Source organism: Sceloporus undulatus, chromosome 1, assembly GCF_019175285.1.
Source record: "Sceloporus undulatus isolate JIND9_A2432 ecotype Alabama chromosome 1, SceUnd_v1.1, whole genome shotgun sequence".
Taxonomy (NCBI): domain Eukaryota; kingdom Metazoa; phylum Chordata; class Lepidosauria; order Squamata; family Phrynosomatidae; genus Sceloporus; species Sceloporus undulatus.
Window position 1 is genome coordinate 144695376 of NC_056522.1, and position 19488 is coordinate 144714863.

At 43.0% G+C, this 19488-nt stretch overlaps 1 protein-coding gene across 3 annotated transcripts in view; it reads left to right on the forward strand.

Moving 5' to 3' along the window:
• RNF144A (ring finger protein 144A) overlaps positions 1-19127 on the forward strand; it is a 75820-nt gene extending 56693 nt beyond the window's left edge. For all 3 annotated transcript variants that reach the window (XM_042445527.1, XM_042445529.1, XM_042445526.1), the window contains exons 3-8: positions 798-902; positions 1111-1171; positions 4060-4267; positions 5581-5728; positions 6620-6709; positions 14781-19127. In XM_042445527.1, coding sequence (XP_042301461.1) covers positions 798-902; positions 1111-1171; positions 4060-4267; positions 5581-5728; positions 6620-6709; positions 14781-14912 — 744 coding nt within the window. In that variant the 3' untranslated portion in view covers positions 14913-19127. The remainder of the gene's footprint in view (positions 1-797; positions 903-1110; positions 1172-4059; positions 4268-5580; positions 5729-6619; positions 6710-14780) is intronic.
• Positions 19128-19488: the final 361 nt, after the last annotated feature.

Sequence of the window (19488 nt, forward strand, 5' to 3'; positions counted from 1 at the left end):
TAGGTCTATGTTGGTTTGTTCAGCCACATGTGTGGGACTAAATTAGCATAGCTACTTTTTATGACATCCATCATATTTAACAGCTGTATGGAGGGCAGAAAGAAATTGGTTCTCTCCATGATGAGAATAGCTAAGGCTATTGAACATTTGCATCACAAACAGTTGAGGAATTTGTTTGGTTTATTTTTGCTAAGCACTTAGCAGGATTTGCAAATTCCTTTCTGAATGGGATGAGGATAACTTGAGTGTTTAAGGAATTGTCATGTGGAAGAAAGTGAAATTGCCAGATGTTTTCACCTTGATTTTTGTGAGCTGTGTGTAATATTGGCTGAGGTATTCACAGCATTGAAGAAGCTCCACTGAAAGAGGATACAGGTTGATTCTGGTCCTGAAATGCTTGGGACCAGATGTGCTTTGGATTTCAGAGTTTTTCAGACTTTGGAATATTTGCATATACATAATGAGATATCATGCAGATGGGATCCAAGTCTAAATATGAAATTCATTTATGTTTCATATATACCTTATGCACATAGCTTGAGGGCACTTTTATATGCAATATTTTAAATAATTTTGTGCATGAAACAAAGTTTGTGTATATCGAACCATCAGGAAGCAAAGGTGCCACTATCTCAGCCACCCTTGTGGACAATTTTGGATTTTGGAATATTTCAGTTTTTGAATTCCAGATAAGGAATACTCAACCTGTTTTAACAGCATCTGAAGAAGTTTGTTGAATGTTTTGTGTGAGTGTTTGTCACTGTATATTTATAATTCCTTCTTTGACTTCTTTGCAGTGCCTGAAACAGTATGTGGAGCTGTTGATTAAGGAAGGCCTAGAAACAGCAATTAGTTGCCCTGATGCTGCCTGCCCAAAACGAGGTCATCTGCAAGAAAATGAAGTATGTTTCTGAGAACATAACCCTCTTTATTTACCTTAAATTTTGTTCTATTATTAGTGTTAGGGACCCTTGGTGTGTACCCATATGTGTTACCAATACCTGTATATAACTATTGTACAATATCTTTGTTGTATCTCTGTTTGCCTAACATTACTTCCGTTACAGCAGTCATTAATCAGCTGTTTGCTTCTCTCTTTTCTCCCAACAGATTGAGCATATGGTTGCATCGGAAATCATGCAGAGGTATAAGAAACTACAGTTTGAAAGAGGTATAGTACACTGCAGCAGCAATCTTGGCTCCAAAACCTAGGTCTTGTTTACAATGGCAGGAAAATCTGTACTCACCCCACAGCAGTTTCCCAGTCCATGGTGACTGATAACACCACACTCAATGTGATGAGATTGGAGTAATCTGGAAGATGACAGTAATCACATGAGCCATAGTTGGGTGAGTTTTTCTGCCTGTGTAGATACACCACCAGAAGCAGACCCAAACTATGTAGTGATACGTTTAGTCCATATATTTGAAGATATTTGGATTTAATAGGCATTAGAATATGCATTCATGACCTGTTCATAAAGCTATATGAGTGAGTAGATAAGTGTCCAGGAGAGCCAGCTAGTGTGCTTTCTCGTGCTGTCTCTCATACACATTTATGTCCTAAATCTGTACATAGGCCTTCTTTGTAAGTGCAGGGTAAGTAAGTTTTGAGTGTTATTTTTAAAGTGTACCATTGAATCCTATTACAGCCTCTGGTGAGGTGGAGGGACATAGTTTACAACTTTATTTCTGCATCATTTCTGTTCTTGCAGGCATGGGGCACAATCAGGCACAAAGTTAACCATGTTTAATTGACTGAAAATCTCTAAAGTGAAGTGCACCAAACATGGTGTGGAAATACCTACATAGACATAGTAACTCTTTTCAGAATATTCTAGCCACAAAAGCAAACTTACACAAACGCAAAACCTATGCATAGGGTTCACTTTCAGCAGTCCATGTCCAATGCCAGAGCTTGATTTTTTTTAAAAAAACTGGCTGGAAATTCTGGGAGTTATAGTCTAAAAAGGTAACTTTCCCAGGCACTGCTTCAACAGGCATGTGTTCTGGAATTGAAACTAGGAGGCACAGTTCCACTCTTTCACACATTTGCACACGCCTGGAGAAGACTTCTCTAAAAGACTGCTCTGTAAACAAAATATCAAAGACTTATTCCTAGGACCGTATCTTACTAGTTTATTACTGTCAGAGATTTTTTTAATGAGAATCTTGAGTGAAGTGTTTCCACAAGATCACAAAATACTGTATGTACTTCATGACCCAATCCAGCCAAAGTTAAGTACAAAAAGAATGAGATTTATAGTGCAATCCTGTACCTAGCTACCTAAAAACTAATTATTCAGTAGGATTTACATTCAGGTGTGCATGCATAAGTTAGGATTATTAAAATGACAACATGTGCATTTAAGATACTTCATTTTCTAGAAAAAAACATTTCAATAGTCTGAAAGTGAACAAAAACATCTAATTAAAATTCTGGCCAAGAGCCTATATCGCCAAGGAATTCCCAGATGTGACCCCCAGAACCCATCTTAAACTCAAGGAAACTGCTTCAAGCAATAGTGGTCTGAGGTGTGAGGAAGTGAGGCACTTCAGAATGATGTGGTTAGCCCGCTCCTGCCCCAAAGCTGCATGGCAACAAGATGAAGCTACTTCTCATTGCACCATGGCTCAGGGCTGACTGTGTCACCCTAAAGCACCCCATTCACCTCCACTGCAGACATCCATCATTCAGAGCCACTCCCTTGAGTTTAAGGTGGGTTATGATGGGTATTTACAATCATGGCCATAGTGCCATGATAATGAATTTGTAGCATATCTGAAACTGATTCGTAACCAGTTCATAATTGAAATAGAGGATGCTAGCCATTGTCCTTATCATAAATCTCTTTAAACTAAATACTTCTTCCATCTCAAAGCACAGATCATGCTAAGAGGAGTACGTGAAGTCCCCCATTTGTCCAAATGGAACGAGTTGCATTGATTACCATATGCATTTGAATTAAAATGGGTCTTTCCCACTGAATTCTGTGTTATGTTCTGAACACTGAGAACGGATGGATGGATACCAATTCCATTCTTACAGAACAATCTTGTACATATTTCCTCAAAAATAAATTACTTTCTGTTCAGTGGAGCTTACTCCCAAGTAAACATGCAGAGGTTTGCAACCTTCATGTCACTTGTAGAAACCCTCAGAGACCAGCTAAACTAAATGCACTGAGTTGGTATGTATTTCACACAACAAATTGTTTTGAGCATGGCATTATAAGCAAACCATTATTAATTGTTTCAAAGAGGGGACAAGGAGCAGAATTAACTCATGTTTCCTGCACCCTGTTTTTTTTTTTTTCATTTTGTCCAAATGGATTTGTGCACTTTACCCAAAAGGTGGTCCCTTATCCATTTAATTTTCAATGCTCTTTAGAATACAATATTTAGTCTTATTGTGATTTGGACATTCCTCTTGAGTACCTCATGATTCAAGGTCAATTCTGCAGCTGTAATTTTGCCAGTGGAAGTTGATTTGTAGTAAGTCAAGGTTACTTGTCAATCTAAGGGGCTATACAGACCATCCCTAAGGGGCGGCATGGCACCACCTCTTTCCTGGCAGGATTGGGGCTGCGGCAACCTCATGTTGAGGCCCCGATCCTGTCTTTGGAGGGCGCAAAAAGGAGCCACAAAAAGCGGCTCCTTTTTGTGCCCTCCAAAGAGTACCATAGCCGTGGCACGGCTGTCCGGTGCCCCTTCAGCGCTGTGTCATTTGGACGCAGTGTCGGAGGTGTGTCATAATGCTATGTGCTGTCTGGAGTGGCACACAGCATTATGGCACCCTGGGGGCAGAGCCAGGACATGCATCAACAGGATGCTGTACCCTGAGTTCACCCACAGGCCCACCTTTTAGACCAGTCAGTATAGGGCCTAATTCAATGTTATCTGCACTGACTGACAGTCAGTCCCTGGGGTTCCAGACAGCAGTCTTTGTCAGCTGCAGTTCAAGATTCAAGTGCTTCATCCTGAGGCCATTGGCACACAAAGCCTATGTTCTGTCACTGAGCTTACATCCATTTCCAATGGTACCTTATTTTTCTATAGAAGTACTTCTGGATCCTTGTCGGACTTGGTGCCCATCATCTTCTTGTCAAGCAGTTTGTCAGCTTCAGGAATCGGGACCTCAGAATGCCCAGCTGGTACAATGCAAAGCTTGTGACATAGAATTTTGCTCAGCATGCAAATCCAATTGGCATCCAGGACAAGGCTGTCAGGAAAATATGCCAATCAACTTTCTTCCAGGAGAGACAAGGTACAAGGCTATACATAACTAAATAGGGCTGGCATAATTCTTAATACATTAATAGCAATGGCTTCACTCAGCACAAAAAAAAGACTGATATTCACTGTTGTTGCCTCGAGTGTCTTATGAGACAACTGCTATTTAAAGCCATTTTTTCCTTCCGTCATCATATATGAGCAAAAAAGTCCAACCTTATGCAGATAAATTGTCCTACTTTTCAAACTAGAAATATACTCAAGGAGATTCCCATAACAGTTTGAAAAGAAATACTTTAGTCATAATAGCTACAGATCTTCTTCCATGTCAGAGGCAGTAAGTCTCTATATCAGTTGCCACGGAGTATGAGATAGAGGGTTCAGTGACACTTTCTGTCCTTCAGGTGGGCTTCTTAGAGACTGTTGATTTGCCATGATGTGAACAAAATATTGAGTTTTGAAGCCTTATGTTCTTGTCAGTGTGGATACCTGTAGCAATATGGCTCTTTTGCATGACCTGCCTAAGAGTGAAGGTTCATGGTATCATTAAAATACTCCATACCAGGTATCCATCCCATACTTAATGTTACTTTGGCCCCATACAGACAGGGCAAAATAAAGCTGCTTCTGGTCACTTTGGAGGTATGCTGTTTAAATGATGCATGCGTCCTAAGAGTGTGGAAGCTGTGCCAAAGCTGCGCTCCAGTCCTTAGGACTGGATCGTGGCTTTGGTGTGGCTTCTGGGCTCTTAGGACGCATGCATAATTTAAACAACATACCTCCTAAGTGACCTAAAGCAGCTTTATTTTGCCCTGTCTGTATGGGGCCTTAGTTTCCAGAAAGGTCAGATAGCTTACAAAGGTAACCTAATATAGACTTTTCAGTTGTGCCAATGCTATGAAGCCTTATAACAGAGCACCACCACATGAAATTTTAGGAGGAACCCATAATGTTTTTCACAGTTTACCAGAGCTTATAAAAATTACCTTGAGGGACTACAATGCTACATTGACTGGGGATTCTGAGACCTATAGTTGGGGGGGAAACCCAACCCTTCAATGTACTGCTTTTCAGTCTGGATGCATTAGATAGAAATTAGGAAGTGGTGAACATGTTTATTGCTACTGGATTGGATTTACAGTATTTGAATTTAGACTTAATGGCAAATGTGAAAATATGGGTATTTTTAGTGGAAAACAAAATTCTATCTTTGTATACAGTTACATCACAGATTCACATAGATATAAAAATAACTCCAGTCTCAAAAGTGTCCAAGCGCTTAAGAACTGTTGCTTTAAATAACATGAAACATTTCTTATACTGTTTAAAACAAAATGTCTCTTCTAGCTCCGTTTATAAAATGGAAGAAGATGATGCGCCAATCAAACGCTGCCCAAAATGCAAAGTTTATATTGAACGGGATGAAGGGTGTGCCCAAATGATGTGTAAAAACTGTAAACATGCCTTTTGCTGGTATTGTTTGGAATCACTTGATGTAAGTATGCTGTATATTCAGTTCAAAGTTTAGGGGACTATAATTCATTGAGGTTGTCCCTGTGCTGCATGAGTGAACTGCAACAGAGAATAATGGGGAACTGGCATCCAGTGCGCTCTGATCCCATGTGCTGCACTCACTCATTTTACTAATATTTAGTGAGTGGATGATTACTGCCCAGGGTGGACCCCAGTAGTGAGGGAAGAGCCTTAAAATGGAGAGTTGGACTTCTTGGAGACTTCTGGGGGCATAATTTTCAATTTTGAGGGGGGGGGGTCCTTTCAGGCAATGGGAATGGGTATAGGAGCCATACCGGGAGGACATGTAGCTGATATCCACACTGGAGGCATATCCACCTCTACTGCAATGGGTTATTACTTTGGTTCACCCAGCAGCACCCCAGTAGCCAAGGGATAGATCTCCATTGAGTTCTGATCTCAGAGAACAAGAGCCAGTCTCAGATTTCCTGTAGAAATCTCCATGCCCTTCATCACTCCAACTTCATAGTTCTAAATTAGAAAAAGGGAGAATCAGGTGCTTGGTGGTGATTCGCAGAATCCAAAGCTCTCCCAAGCACTCAACCATATCCCTGACCAGGATAAAATTCAGACCACTCCCATCATTGGTGTAAATTCATTTCCCTCATGATGAAGAGGGAAACAACCTGAGATATGGTCTTCTTTAGCACCCCAGCTGTTTAACACTGTCCCAAAGGAGGCTTGCCCAGAGAGGGCTACCCTGGGCCTGAACAGAACTTGAGGAACTTAGTGCAATTTACTTCTGCATAAACACGGATTGAGGTTCTGCCCTTCTGCATACAATTTTTACTGTTGATCAGTTCCTACTCCCACTGAAATATGTACTTTTCCCTTTCTTCTTACTGTTTTAAAGGATGACTTCCTTCTTATACACTATGACAAAGGACCTTGCCGAAACAAGCTAGGTCATTCTAGGGCTTCAGTTATTTGGCACAGAACGCAGGTAGGTGTCAATTTGCTTATTAGCATATTTGCTGTCTTTCTTGTTGCTTATCTTTAAAGTGAACTGGGAGAACTGTGAATTAGAAAAGGAATGGTACAAAGAAATGGGAAGGATTTTTAAAATAAATTATGTTACAGGTTTGATTTGCTTATAAGTATTGCTGATGAAAGCAAACAACTTGGAAATGCTGTTTTGTCAAGCTCTGCATAAGTAGTTCTAAGGTATAGGGAGAATAATCTCTTACAGAATACTCCTAAATGGAATCGGGAAAAGCAGACTGGCAGATCTCTTATTTCAACTCAAGCCCTGCTGCCTTATACAACCCCCTGCAGAACGTGTGGGAAGATAGTTTTGGTGGTCTTTTAAGCAACTCTTTGCATTCACAGTCTCCTCACCCTCCTTTGACAGCAATAGAAAGAAATTAGCCAGGTTGGCCCAAGAGACAGTGAAGGACAACATGACTTTCCTTCTGATCCATATATAGGAGGTAAATAAAATGGCAGTTGAATCTTACCTCAGTGCTGGTAGATGGATGACACCTTTGCCACATCTGAGCGTACCAGGCTAGTTTAGAAGTCCCAGGAAACTTGTGTGGCACAGAGATCTCTGTCCCCCAAAAGAGGAGAATCTGCCACTTCCTCATCCTGCCTTGTAATAGGCCAACACAGATGAGTAAGCTCCTCCAGTTCAAGATCTGATGGAGGTGGTGGGCCAGGATTGGGCCTGTCCAGCTTTGAATCCAGTGGATCCAAAGCCCACTCTTCTCTGGAAGGCAGTGGTACACGGTTTTCCACAGACAACCACCAAAAAAGAAACAAAAAGAGCATCTCATCACTGGTGTTGATGTTCCTTATCAACATCCAACTCTTGCTTCGTAAAGAAAATACAGAGTCTTCTGGATATTCCTTGAATTGTCGTTGTTAACTGACAGACATCACATTGATATCAACTTATGGTGACCCCATGAATAAGAGCTCACCATGTTATCCTACCAACAACAGCCCTGCTCAGCCCTGCATATTCAGTGCCATGGCTTCCCTGACTGAGTCCATACATTCCTCTTTTCCTATTGTCATCTATCTTACCAAGCATTATTGTCTTTTCTAATGAATAATGTCTTCTCATGATGTGACCAAAGTATGACAATCTCAGTTTAATCATTTTGACTTTTAGAAAGAGTTCAGACCTGATTTTCTCTAGGATCCATTTATTTGGTTTTTTAGCAGTCCATAGTATCCGTAGAACTTTTCTCCAGCACTACGTTTCAAATGGGGTTTTCTTCCTGTTCAACTTGCACAGCCATACATAAAAATTGGAAGTACGATGTCATGGACCACCCTAACTTCAGTATTCAGTGTTATATCTTTATTCTTTAGGATCTTAACAGTTCCTCCATAGCTGCCCTTCCAAGTCCTAGCTTTTTTCTGATTTCTTGACTGTGGTCTACATTCTTATTAATTACCAGTCTGACTGATTACATCCTTGAATTACTGCAGGGAAAATACCTGACTTGGAGTTAGGTGGAAAGACAAAAACTGGCATCTTTATTCCAGCTAGCTGTCAGGGTGCAGTGCTGGGCTTTTCTTTGGAAGGATGGTGGGGAGTGGAAAGAATGATCACTTGATTTATAGATATGTGTCTCAAACCCAAAATAGCACTGTAATAAACACTGTAATAAACATTAAGAGGCCAGAGGACAAATTGCTAGCCAATTCAAATAGTCTTCACCTTGATAGCAAAAATGATCCAAAATCAGTAGAATAATATTAAAGAGGAATGGCATAATAATTGTTCTAAAGGTCATAGCATTGCAGTGTAAAGCTTTCTTGCACTTCACAGGTGAAATTGTGAAGAGAGAAGCAGTCATATTTTTTGTATGTGCATTGAAGCATATGTTAAACATGATCATAACTTCACTATCTCGTCTCCTGTTTTTAAAAAAGATATAGCCTTTTAAAAACATCCAATAAAGACCACCATGTATTCTATTACATAATAAAATAACTTGTGCTGCACCATTCAGCATGAATGTTGTTCAACAATGCCACCTGCTGATAAAAAGTGGATTTTTCAATACCAGGTAGAAGAAAATTCATTTCAGGCTCTCTCTATATTCATGGATAGTTTAGCCACAGATTCAATCATCCACAGCTTGAAAATATTCCAAACAATATAAATTCCAAAGAACCTTGAATTTGCCTTTATATATAAGGGACACCATTTTACTAGCACAATGTATATAATGAGATGTGAGCATCCATGGATTTTGGTATCCACAGGGGTCCTGAGTCCAAACCCCAGCGGATACCAAGGACCCACTGTAATAAACATAATAATAATAATAATAAAATTTTATTTGTACCCCGCCCTTCCAAATAGATCAGGGCGGCTTACAGAATGCACCAAAGTGCAACAATATACAAATTAAAAACAGATTAAAACAACAACAGTCCATAAAAACAATAAAAGACCCCATTAGCCCAACCTCAAGGCCACGAGAGAGGAGGGAGGCCCACAGGATGTTTAGTCGGGGAATGCCTGATTAAATAGGAAGGTTTTAAGTCCCTTCCTAAATTGGGCCAGGGTGGTAGATGAGCGGAGCTCTATGGGCAGCGTGTTCCAAAGGGCTGGGGCAGCTGTGGAAAAGGATCTTCTGGCCGTAACGGCCAACCTTGCCCCAGGCACCTTCAGGAGTTGCTGCCCAGATGTTCTGAGGGTGCGAGGCGGAATGTACGGGGAGAGACGGTCCTTCAGGAATCCTGGGCCCAAGCCATTTAGGGCTTTATAGGTAATAACCAACGCCTTATATTGAGCTCGGAAGCGAATAGGCAGCCAATGGAGATCTTTAAGCACAGGTGTTATATGGCTGGTCCTGGGAGCACCAGTGACCAGCCGTGCTGCCATGTTCTGCACTACTTGGAGCTTCCGAGTTTGGTATAAGGGTTGCCCCATGTAGAGTACGTTGCAGAAATCCAGTCTCGAAGTTACCAGAGCATGTACAACAGTTTCAAGGTCCCTCTGGGCCAGGTATGGGCGCAGCTGGCGAATCAGCCAAAGCTGATAACAGGTACTCTTGACCGTCGCATTCACCTGAGCAGTCAGGTGAAGGGACGAGTCAAGAAGCACCCCCAGACTGCGCACGGAGTCCTTCACGGGGAGCGTGACCCCATTCAGGACAGGTGGAACCACCGCCATTCCTGGACCAGGGGGGACCTATCACTAGTACCTCCGTTTTCTCTGGATTAAGTTTGAGTCGGTTTTCCCTCATCCAGCCCATTACTGACTCCAGACAGGCCACGAGAGGAGAGACGCCATCCCCAGTCACTGCATCAGTCGGAGACATAGAGAAAATAATTTGGGTGTCATCAGCGTACTGATAACCCCGCGCCCCATGTCTCCGGATGATCTCTCCCAGCGGTTTCATGTAAATGTTAAATAGCATGGGGGACAGAATGGCTCCTTGAGGGACCCCAGTTTTAAGGGCCCGCTCGCTGGAGCACACGTCCCCCAGCTGCACCATCTGGGACCTCCCAGAGAGGTAGGAACGGAACCACTGGAGCACAGTGCCCCCAATTCCCACCTCAGCCAGGCGCCCCAGAAGGATACCATGGTCTATGGTATCGAAAGCCGCTGAGATGTCCAAGAGCACCAACAGGGACACGCTTCCCCTGTCGATGCCCAGACAGAGATCATCGACCAAGGCGACCATGGCCGTCTCAACCCCGTGACCCGCCCGGAAGCCAGTTTGAAATGGGTCCAGATAATCCGTTTCATCCAAGACCGCCTGAAGCTGGGTCGCAACCGCCCTTTCGATCACCTTCCCCAAGAAAGGTAGCAGCGAAACAGGCCGATAATTATTATGTACCAGGGGGTCGAGGGAGGGCTTCTTTAGGATCGGTCTTACAATGGCCAATTTAAGATCCGATGGAAATCGCCCATCCCTCAAAGAGGTGTTAATTATCCGGCGTAACAAAGTCGTTACCACCGGTCCCCCCTGGGCCGCTAACCACGAGGGGCAGGGATCAAGAGAGCAGGTTGTTTTCCGAACACTTCCGAGGATCTTGTCCACATCATCGGTACTCACCAACTCAAACTGATCCAGTGTAACATAGTCCGCGGAGGCTCTGGACACTTCTACCCTAGGCTCTGCACTAACGTCGGCGTTCAGACCTTCGCTTATGCGAGAAGTTTTACCCACAAAAAAGTCATTAAAAAGGTCACAGCAGGCCTTAGAAGGTTCAAGGATCTGGTTCAGGGCGGGAGGGAGCTGAGTTAACTCCCTGACCACCCTGAACAACTCTGCCGGACGTGACTCAGCGGACGCAATACGAGCACCATAGAACGAATTCTTTGTTGCTCGTATTGCCTCTCCATAGTCCTTCAACAGCCGGTCTAGGAGAGTCTTGTCGTTTAAGCGAAGGTGTTTCCGCCAACGGTACTCTAGTCGTCGCAGAACCCGCTTCCTCGCCCGGAGATCTTCCGTATACCAAGGCTTACGATTGGAAGCGGGCCTGAGAGGACACTTGGGAGCGATTCTGTGTATAGCCCCAGAAAGACCGGTATTCCAGATACCGGTAAGGGCATCAACAGAGTCGCCGTCATTTCCAACCGCGAGCCCCTCTAAGGCTTCTTGGAACCTCTCAGGTTCCATCAGCCTTCGAGGGTGGACCATCCTAACTGGTCCACCACCCCCGGGGGGGATCTGGGTAGAGGCCTTGATTTTCACCTCTACCAGGAAGTGATCCGTCCATGACAAGGGGGAAATATTAGCAATTTCCACCCACGGATTCTCCGCCTCCGAACAGAAGACCAAATCGAGAGTATTACCCGCACAGTGCGTAGGACCCTGTATCAGCTGGGACAGGCCCATGGCCGCCATGGTTTCCATGAATTCCCGAGCCGCACCGGATGGAACATAGCTGGCCGTGAGGGAGATATTGAAGTCACCCAGGACGAGAAGCCTGGGCGTCTCCAACATCAGCTCAGCGACCAGCTGTGTCAGCTCGTTAAGGGAGTCCGCTAATGCACGGGGTGGCCGATACACTAACAGAATCCCTAGACTGTCCCTAGCCTTTAGGGTCAGGTAAATACACTCGATATAGGTGGTCTGTCGGAGGTGGTTCCTGGTGAGGGACACGGTGTTCCTATGTACCAAGGCCACACCCCCCCCGCCCACCTAACCTGCGTTGGTCCTTCACCGAGAACCCGGCAGGAAGAGCCTGAGCCCACACAGCATCCCCTTCAGGCCCAAGCCAGGTCTCGGTAATGCAAGCCAGGTCACACTTAGAGTCCTCCAGGAGATCCTGGAGGATGTGGGTCTTGTTATTGATGGACCTGGCATTGCACAGGAGCAGCGACAGGGTTTGTGGCACGGTTGGAGTGACCCTCAGGTCCTTCTGGTTGGGAGAGGGACAGGAAGGCGTGATAGATATGATACATCTATCACGCCTTCCCCTGGAACGGAAGTCCCTTCTCCCACCGCCATACCTCCCCCTGCCCCACACAACCTCAATTGGAGCCCCGCCCACCAAGGTGTTATCCCCGGCCCAGGCATCCCCCGCATCCCTATCCTTCCCCCACCCTCCTATGGCTGTTAATGGAGCAGGGGTTAGCCACTGTAGGCATCCCCTGCTCCTAAGGCTATTCTAGCCTCCTACACCCTCTGAGGCTGCGCAACTGCGCAGCGGCGGAGTTCCCAATGTCCGTGGGCGGCACTCCCGGGGCGGTGCGCAGCTGCGCACCTTCGAAACCACCGGGAGGAGGCCGCCCGGCGACAGGCACAGTCCCAGCAAGTGGCGGCGTCGGCGGCACGGTGGTCCCTTGGGCGAGGAGGCAAAGGGGGGCGTGTCCAGGAGGGCCGGTTTCCCGGCTTTTGTACCCGCCTCTCTCACAGGCGGGCTCCTCCCAAACTTTCCCCCAGCTGTTTTAAAGGGCCCCTCTCGCACCTGGCCGCCAAACGCCAAAGCCAGGCCGAGCCCAGAGTCTCCAAAGGGTCCCCCGGCGCGGAGTTCCCAATGTCCGTGGGCGGCAGTCCCGGGGCGGTGCGCAGCTGCGCACCTTCGAAACCACCGGGAGGAGGCCGCCCGGCGACAGGCACAGTCCCAGCAAGCGTCGGCGTCGGCGGCACGGTGGTCCCTTGGGCGAGGAGGCAAAGGGGGGCGAAAGAAAGGGGTTCATGAAGAAAAAGAAAGAAAGGGGTTCATGATGATTTGGCTGTAGTTAACATTGGATTCCCCCACCCCTTCATTTATTGTTTTAATGGGGACCCAGACCCAAACATTTTTATGTACATTATGCCAAAAGCCAAGCATGAACTATAGAAAACTCCTTACCTGTCTATTAGGCAGGGCAGTTATTAAATTAGTGGAATCCTACCTTTTTGTACCCTCTACACAGGTAGCTATTGGCAATCTGAGCAATTTAAAGATTTTTAATCATTTATTAAACTAAGTTCTCATTCATTTATTGAGTCTGTGTTTGTTCTTCCTCAAATGTAACTCAAGGTGGTTTAGACTGAACATGGCATCCATGTTTAATATGGAGTCAGTTGCTGGCTCTCATTGTTCAGTCCTTCAGTTTTCCTCCTATCTACCACATGCAGGATAATATGTAAAGGAAGGTGTGTGTAATCTTCTCACCCCACTCTCTCACTTGTTCTTTCCTCTACTGAAAGGTTCACCAAGTTGCTGTGAAATATATAGGTTTATAACTTCAAGAGTTATGGGTTCCTCCCCACCCCATGTTAATTTATGTAGCAAATAAAATAAAATAAATATTTAGCTCCTTTAGAGTTTCATTCCACTTTAAATGTTGTAGCCCCATCCTATGGAATCCTGGGATTTGTAGTTTTACAAGGCCTTTGCCATATTTGCCAAAGAGTGTTGGTGCCATGTAAACACTCATTCTGTGAGGTGTTACATCGCTGATTTCCAAAAATCTTTGTCCATAGGGATCAAAATGGGTGAGTTGTTCCCAGAAACCTCTGGAGTTTGAGTCCTTGGACTGATAAAGTGATTTGTGGGATCATGTGGTAGTACTTTAATTCCCCATTCTGTGACTGAAAGAACAAGAGCTTGCAAAAGTCAATGGCAGTGCTGGTGGAGGATTTTAGGAATTATGGTCTATAAACTTTTCTAACATGCCAGTCTAGGAATTACGGTCCCAAACTTTTCTAACATGCCAGTGCTTTTGCTTCACATTTGTTGTAGAAGAGTCTTGTAACCAGGCAGCTTTATAGGCGTGGTTTCTAAGAGCAACTGAAGGAGTCACAAGTCTTCTGCTCTGATACACAGTCTCTCCCGTGATTTAGTGTGGCAAGTGACAGGGTTGCTTTCATTTCTTCTGTGTGTCACAAGTTACTCAGTCATTCATCAGTTGCTTAAGTACTTGGAGGGTCAGTTAGACTCTCAGTTTGGGGAGGATTCACAAACCCATCTTGTTCATCATCAGAATCTCCACTATTCAAGGTACTTGGAAAGTAGGCATTAGGATGATCATCCCTCTTGCATGTAGCTTAAGAAAAAAGGAGTGAACAGATCCATCAGCCAAGGCTCTTCTTTCTTCTTGGCTTTTCCTTCCTAGGGAAATACAACACAGTCCTTGTGTCTTGTTGTCTGTTCTCTTGCCCTCGTTCCCATGCTGAGTTTGTGCCTACATTCCTGGCACAATTGTTATTCAACCAGGCAAAGGCCAACTTCCAAGAGATTTTCATAAGAGAATGATGGACAGGGAGGGAGCTACAAAATGTCAGTTGGCAGTTTTGACAACAGTCCTTCCAATTAGCCCATTTTCATGTGAGTTGTTCAGGAAAAAGGGAAAGGAGAAGGCTGGAATAGAAATTTAATAAAGATAAGCAAATTTGTCTCCAGTTCTCCAGGAAGCAAAAGTTAAAATAACGGCTAAAATTAATTGCTTTTTTGAATTCACTAGTGTTCTGCAGGTATTTGTGTAGTTTGTACTAGTTTTGAAATCTAGTGATGCCTTAAGCTTATTAAATAAAATAATTAAGCCGTTGCCACTCATTCTGTTCTAATTTTTAAAAATTTGTTTTGTGTTTTATTTTTAAATCCAGGTCGTGGGGATCTTTGCAGGCTTTGGTCTGTTATTGTTAGTGGCTTCACCTTTTCTTCTACTCGCTACCCCTTTTGTTCTTTGCTGCAAGTGCAAGTGTAATAAAGGAGATGATGACCCTCTCCCTACTTAAGATGGAGTCGGGACAGGATAGGACTTGGCTCTGCATCACAGTACATTTCATGACCTCCCTGCTCTCCTTTTGCACTTAACATTGTCATAGCCTTACTTGCCCTAAGCCTGACTTCAAGCAAGACCCAAGGTGCCATGAATGCCAGGAATTACTTTTACCATCACTTCTGATCCACTGAATGGGATTATGGGGAACAAGGCATCCTGATACAAAGCAAGCTGAAAATCAGAAATGTATGTCAATAACATGAGCTTTAAAGGCTACATGGATCGACTTGGAACTGACATATTACCACCATCAAAATGATTTTTTTTTACATATCTATCTGCATTAAATTGAGGTGTTTTACTGCTAAACATGTGTTTTAAGGACAGTGTACCAATTTAAAATCTTCCCCTTTTAGGTATGACGGTAAATATATGTTTATTAAAAACAAGGTTTCGGTTCATATTTGCTGTAAGAAAATATCTGAGCATCTTCCCTATGTTGCACCTGCCTCTCCCAAATTTAAAATAATTGCAAATTTGGTAAGATACAAGTAGGCCACTCTATTCCTTTGATACTTCAAAGACAGATGCCATTGCTGCTTACATTTTGGAAAGTGGTTGCGTTATGTGTTTGGATGCACATTTGATTTTGATTTGGGGAAGGACTTCTGTTTCATTTTTTCCAGAGATTTGAAGTTGAAGTGTGTGAGCCACACCTGACCTGCCTAAATCAAGGCTTTATTTGAAACCATTGTTCCTTGAACATATTCTGGTTCTCCACTCCCCGGTCTTGTTTTTCCTGTTTATTAACTATCTGCTATGTTAATAGGGCTACCTCCAATCAGGTATCTTTTTATGTACATATATACACATATATAAATCTGGATAGAATTCTTTTAAAACCAAATGTGCAAATAGGTGTTCTCTTAAATATTGTGAATATTGGGGGTGCATGACTCATCTGTTGTTATAGCAGAGAAGAAATTATTATCGTGGTCACTTATGACATGGGCACTACTCTGTGAATGAAAAGGAACAGGCCTTGGACTCCATGGGACCCAGGTTCCCACATCATTTTCCCCATCCTTATAAGTTAATAGACATCATTTAGTGCACATACTGACTACTGCTCAAAATAGGATGCCTAAAATGCATGCCATTCCTTCCTTGGTGCTTTCATTCACATTACTTAAGCCTCCAGGGTTTTTTAGAGGGGTGTAACTGATGTGCATGCAAATAGATCTCCTATTACTTGTAATAGCTAGTATTTTCCAGATACTAGGACTAGAAGAAGAAGTAGAGAATGGAGTGCCCTTATGCCTGTTCATCCCAGTGCACAAATATACAGAAGGCTAATGTCCCACTGTTCTGGATTTGTTGATAACAGCAGCCAGCAATTTCATCCTACAAAGCAATGTTCCCCAACTTGGCATCCTTCAGATATGCTGGGCTACAACTTCCATCATCCCCAACTAGTGTGTTCATATTGATTGGGGATGGTGGGGGTTGTAGTCTCACCACATTCATATTTGGTAATATCCAAAATTCATAAAACAGTGATACCTGAACAGTTTTGTGTATTTTGCACATCTATACTGTGCCAGGTGGGGAAGGGTGCCATAAAGTATGCAAATTCAAGTGAGTTGTGAGGATTCCCCCCTATCTTATTTTACTTCAGTTAATAAAAATTGCCTGCAATGCTAATGTGTAAAGTCTGCTAAAAATCAAAAGTATTTAATCCATTGTAAAAATAATTATATTTTATACTGTATGAAACTGTGACAACAGAGTTTGTTTATGAAATATCAATTTCTCCGTTTTTTCCCTTATCATTTTGCTGCTTTATTATTTTCTTGAATCTTGTGTAAATGAAGTGCTACATTTTCCCCACAAGGGAGTATAAGAAGGACATCAACACACTATGGATTTTTGATATTACTGTTTGGTATTATTTTGGGTGAGGGCTGTAAGCAGCTCCCCACCAAATGTATATTTCCATATTAGAACAGTTTTAGCTGAAAATGTAATGCCACATGTAACCTGTTTCAGAAATCATTTTCTTTAAGGTGGGGTGGGCAAAGTCCTGAAAATGTTGTTGGACTGCAAAGCTCAGTATTCCTCACCATTGGCTATGCTTGCTAGTCCTGATGGGACTTACAGTCCAGCAACATCTGGCAGATTCCTATTTGCCCAACCTTGCTTCAGACATATGTACAACCCCAGTGAAACAAGCTGATTCAGAGCAGCAGTTCAAATTGTGAGTGGGGAGGTTGGACATATATTTAATGCACACCTAGCACCTGTCATTCCCACATCATGGAGAATTAATCCATTCACTACCATTTGCACTGTGGGAAGATAGGAAACCTGATTCATTCATTTTAGTACCTTTGGTTTTATTCTGATAACCCAGACAAGGATAAATTAAGTTGTTGTTGACATTCATATTTGTACATTATTTTAATTCCTTTGTTTTGGTGCCAGCAGCATGAAAAGTATGCCCAGCTAGAATATCTACCATTTACAGAAGCATACATACAGCATTTAGGCCATGTTTCCAGGTGTTCTAACTACGAGTAGTAGCAAAGTCATTCCACTCAACAATCCTGTTTCTCAGCCTTCAAGTGAAGACTAGCTAAATCAGCAAGGATCAGTGAGACCTGCCAATGCAAGGCACTCATTTCTGTTTTCATTTTTGGCTGGTGCCAATGGGAACTTCTTTCCTAATTGGGGCACAGGAAAAGGAGGGGAAATCTGTGCCAGGATTGTAGGGGAAGAAGAATGCATTAAACCTTCCTTGTACTGCATACGACCTAATACAAGTATATACAGTCCACCTTATGCTTGTATGTCTTTTCTGATTATTTTGGAAGTTGGCATTCGCTTCTGTCCTCCAAAGAGCCAAAGTCCCAACTCACAGTTTTGCTGCAATAGTCCTCCTGAACAACCATTCTCTGACTGGTGGAGAGTAGAAGAGAATAACCAGATCCAGAATGATTACATCATTTGCTGAGGCTTCTGTTGGACCCCAGTGAATTGCAGGAGACGATGCCATCGGTTTCAGTCTAGTTATGGATCATAGTCAAAAGACAGGGGTTTATCTCAGCAAAGCTATGAGTCTTGGAGGTGGTGATCAGGACCAACAGAACATCTTGGATCATGAAGTCTACTTTGACCTGTTAGCTTTAAATGTCTATAGGTGTGTGTGGATGCTTATGCCCACAGAACCTCCAGAGATATTTTGTCTATTTGATTATAACAAATACCTAAATTTTGTGTCACATAGAAACATGTGGAGTTAGTGTAATATTCATTTGCCATTGGATTGTAGCTTTGGCCCTATATTTTGGAAGTATACAAAGATATTACATGATGAGCCCTTTTAAAAAAAGAAAAGAAACTTTGATTAGGAAAATGTTTTTACTGTGTGCCACACTTTGAAATATTCTGCATATCAGACACACGATTCTGTATCTTACCTTTGGAGCCTTGCCTTGAATCGGGTAGTTATTATTTGCTGGCAAGAAACCAATGGCTACATTCTCCAGTTTGACAGTATTACCCTGATAGCAGAGGGTAATATGTACTTACTGAAATGTTAAATGTGAAGCTTCAGTATGGGAACACCAAATATTCATGTATTTGCATAATTCCTAAATGTTTTCAAATGAAATTGAATTTCATCTCTAGATATTGCTTGCATTTTTAAAAAATTTTAACTTTTGCTTACTTTTGAGTTCATTGCCTTAAGTCTACTTTTAATGGAAGTTAATATACTTTGAATTTTCTGTTAGGATAAATATCAACTTATCCCTTAGCCTGAACCATTTTTGACTCATACACTCCATCTCCAGTTGACCCTTGCTGTATCTCTTCTCCTTGACATGAAAGTAGGTCTTGTTATGTTTAATGTGTACAAAAGAACTGATCAATGGAAGCTTGGTCAAATCATTTTGACATCTTCTTTGTTTTCCCAGCTGTAAACAAATCCCACTTTTCAGGTGCGTTGTGAGTGACCATGGCAAGGTTTTGTCTTGGGTCCTTCAGATGTTTTGGATCCATAATCCATCTGGCTCAAGTTTCTGGAATCTGGTGTCCCAAAAACATCTGGAGGGCAAAAGGTTCTATATGCCTGCATTGAGATATTATTTCCCTTGTTTTGAACTTGCATCCCTGTACCAAACAAAGCTGTCATTTTCATCCACCTGAAAAATGCTGGGTATCCCAATTTTTTTCAAAAAACTTGTACTGCATGTATTCCTTTAGACTGCACAAAATAGGACTAGTTCTTTGTTGTACAGTGGAAAGTTGCCTTACGTGGGGATCCGTTCCGGCCCCCCCCCCCCCCCCCCCCCGCTTAAGGCAAATTCCTCCTATGCTGGAATCCCATTCATTTGAATGGGGCTCGTGTGCATGGCAGTTGAATGATATGTGCTGTCCCTTGCGCCCCGTGTGGCTTGAACACATACGCTAAAAGCCACGTATAGCCCGACCGCCTATAATGCAGGGGCACTGTACAATGAATGGGATAGTAGTTAGCACAATTATCTTTCTTCCTGCAAGCAGAGCAACAGAATTAGAAATGGACC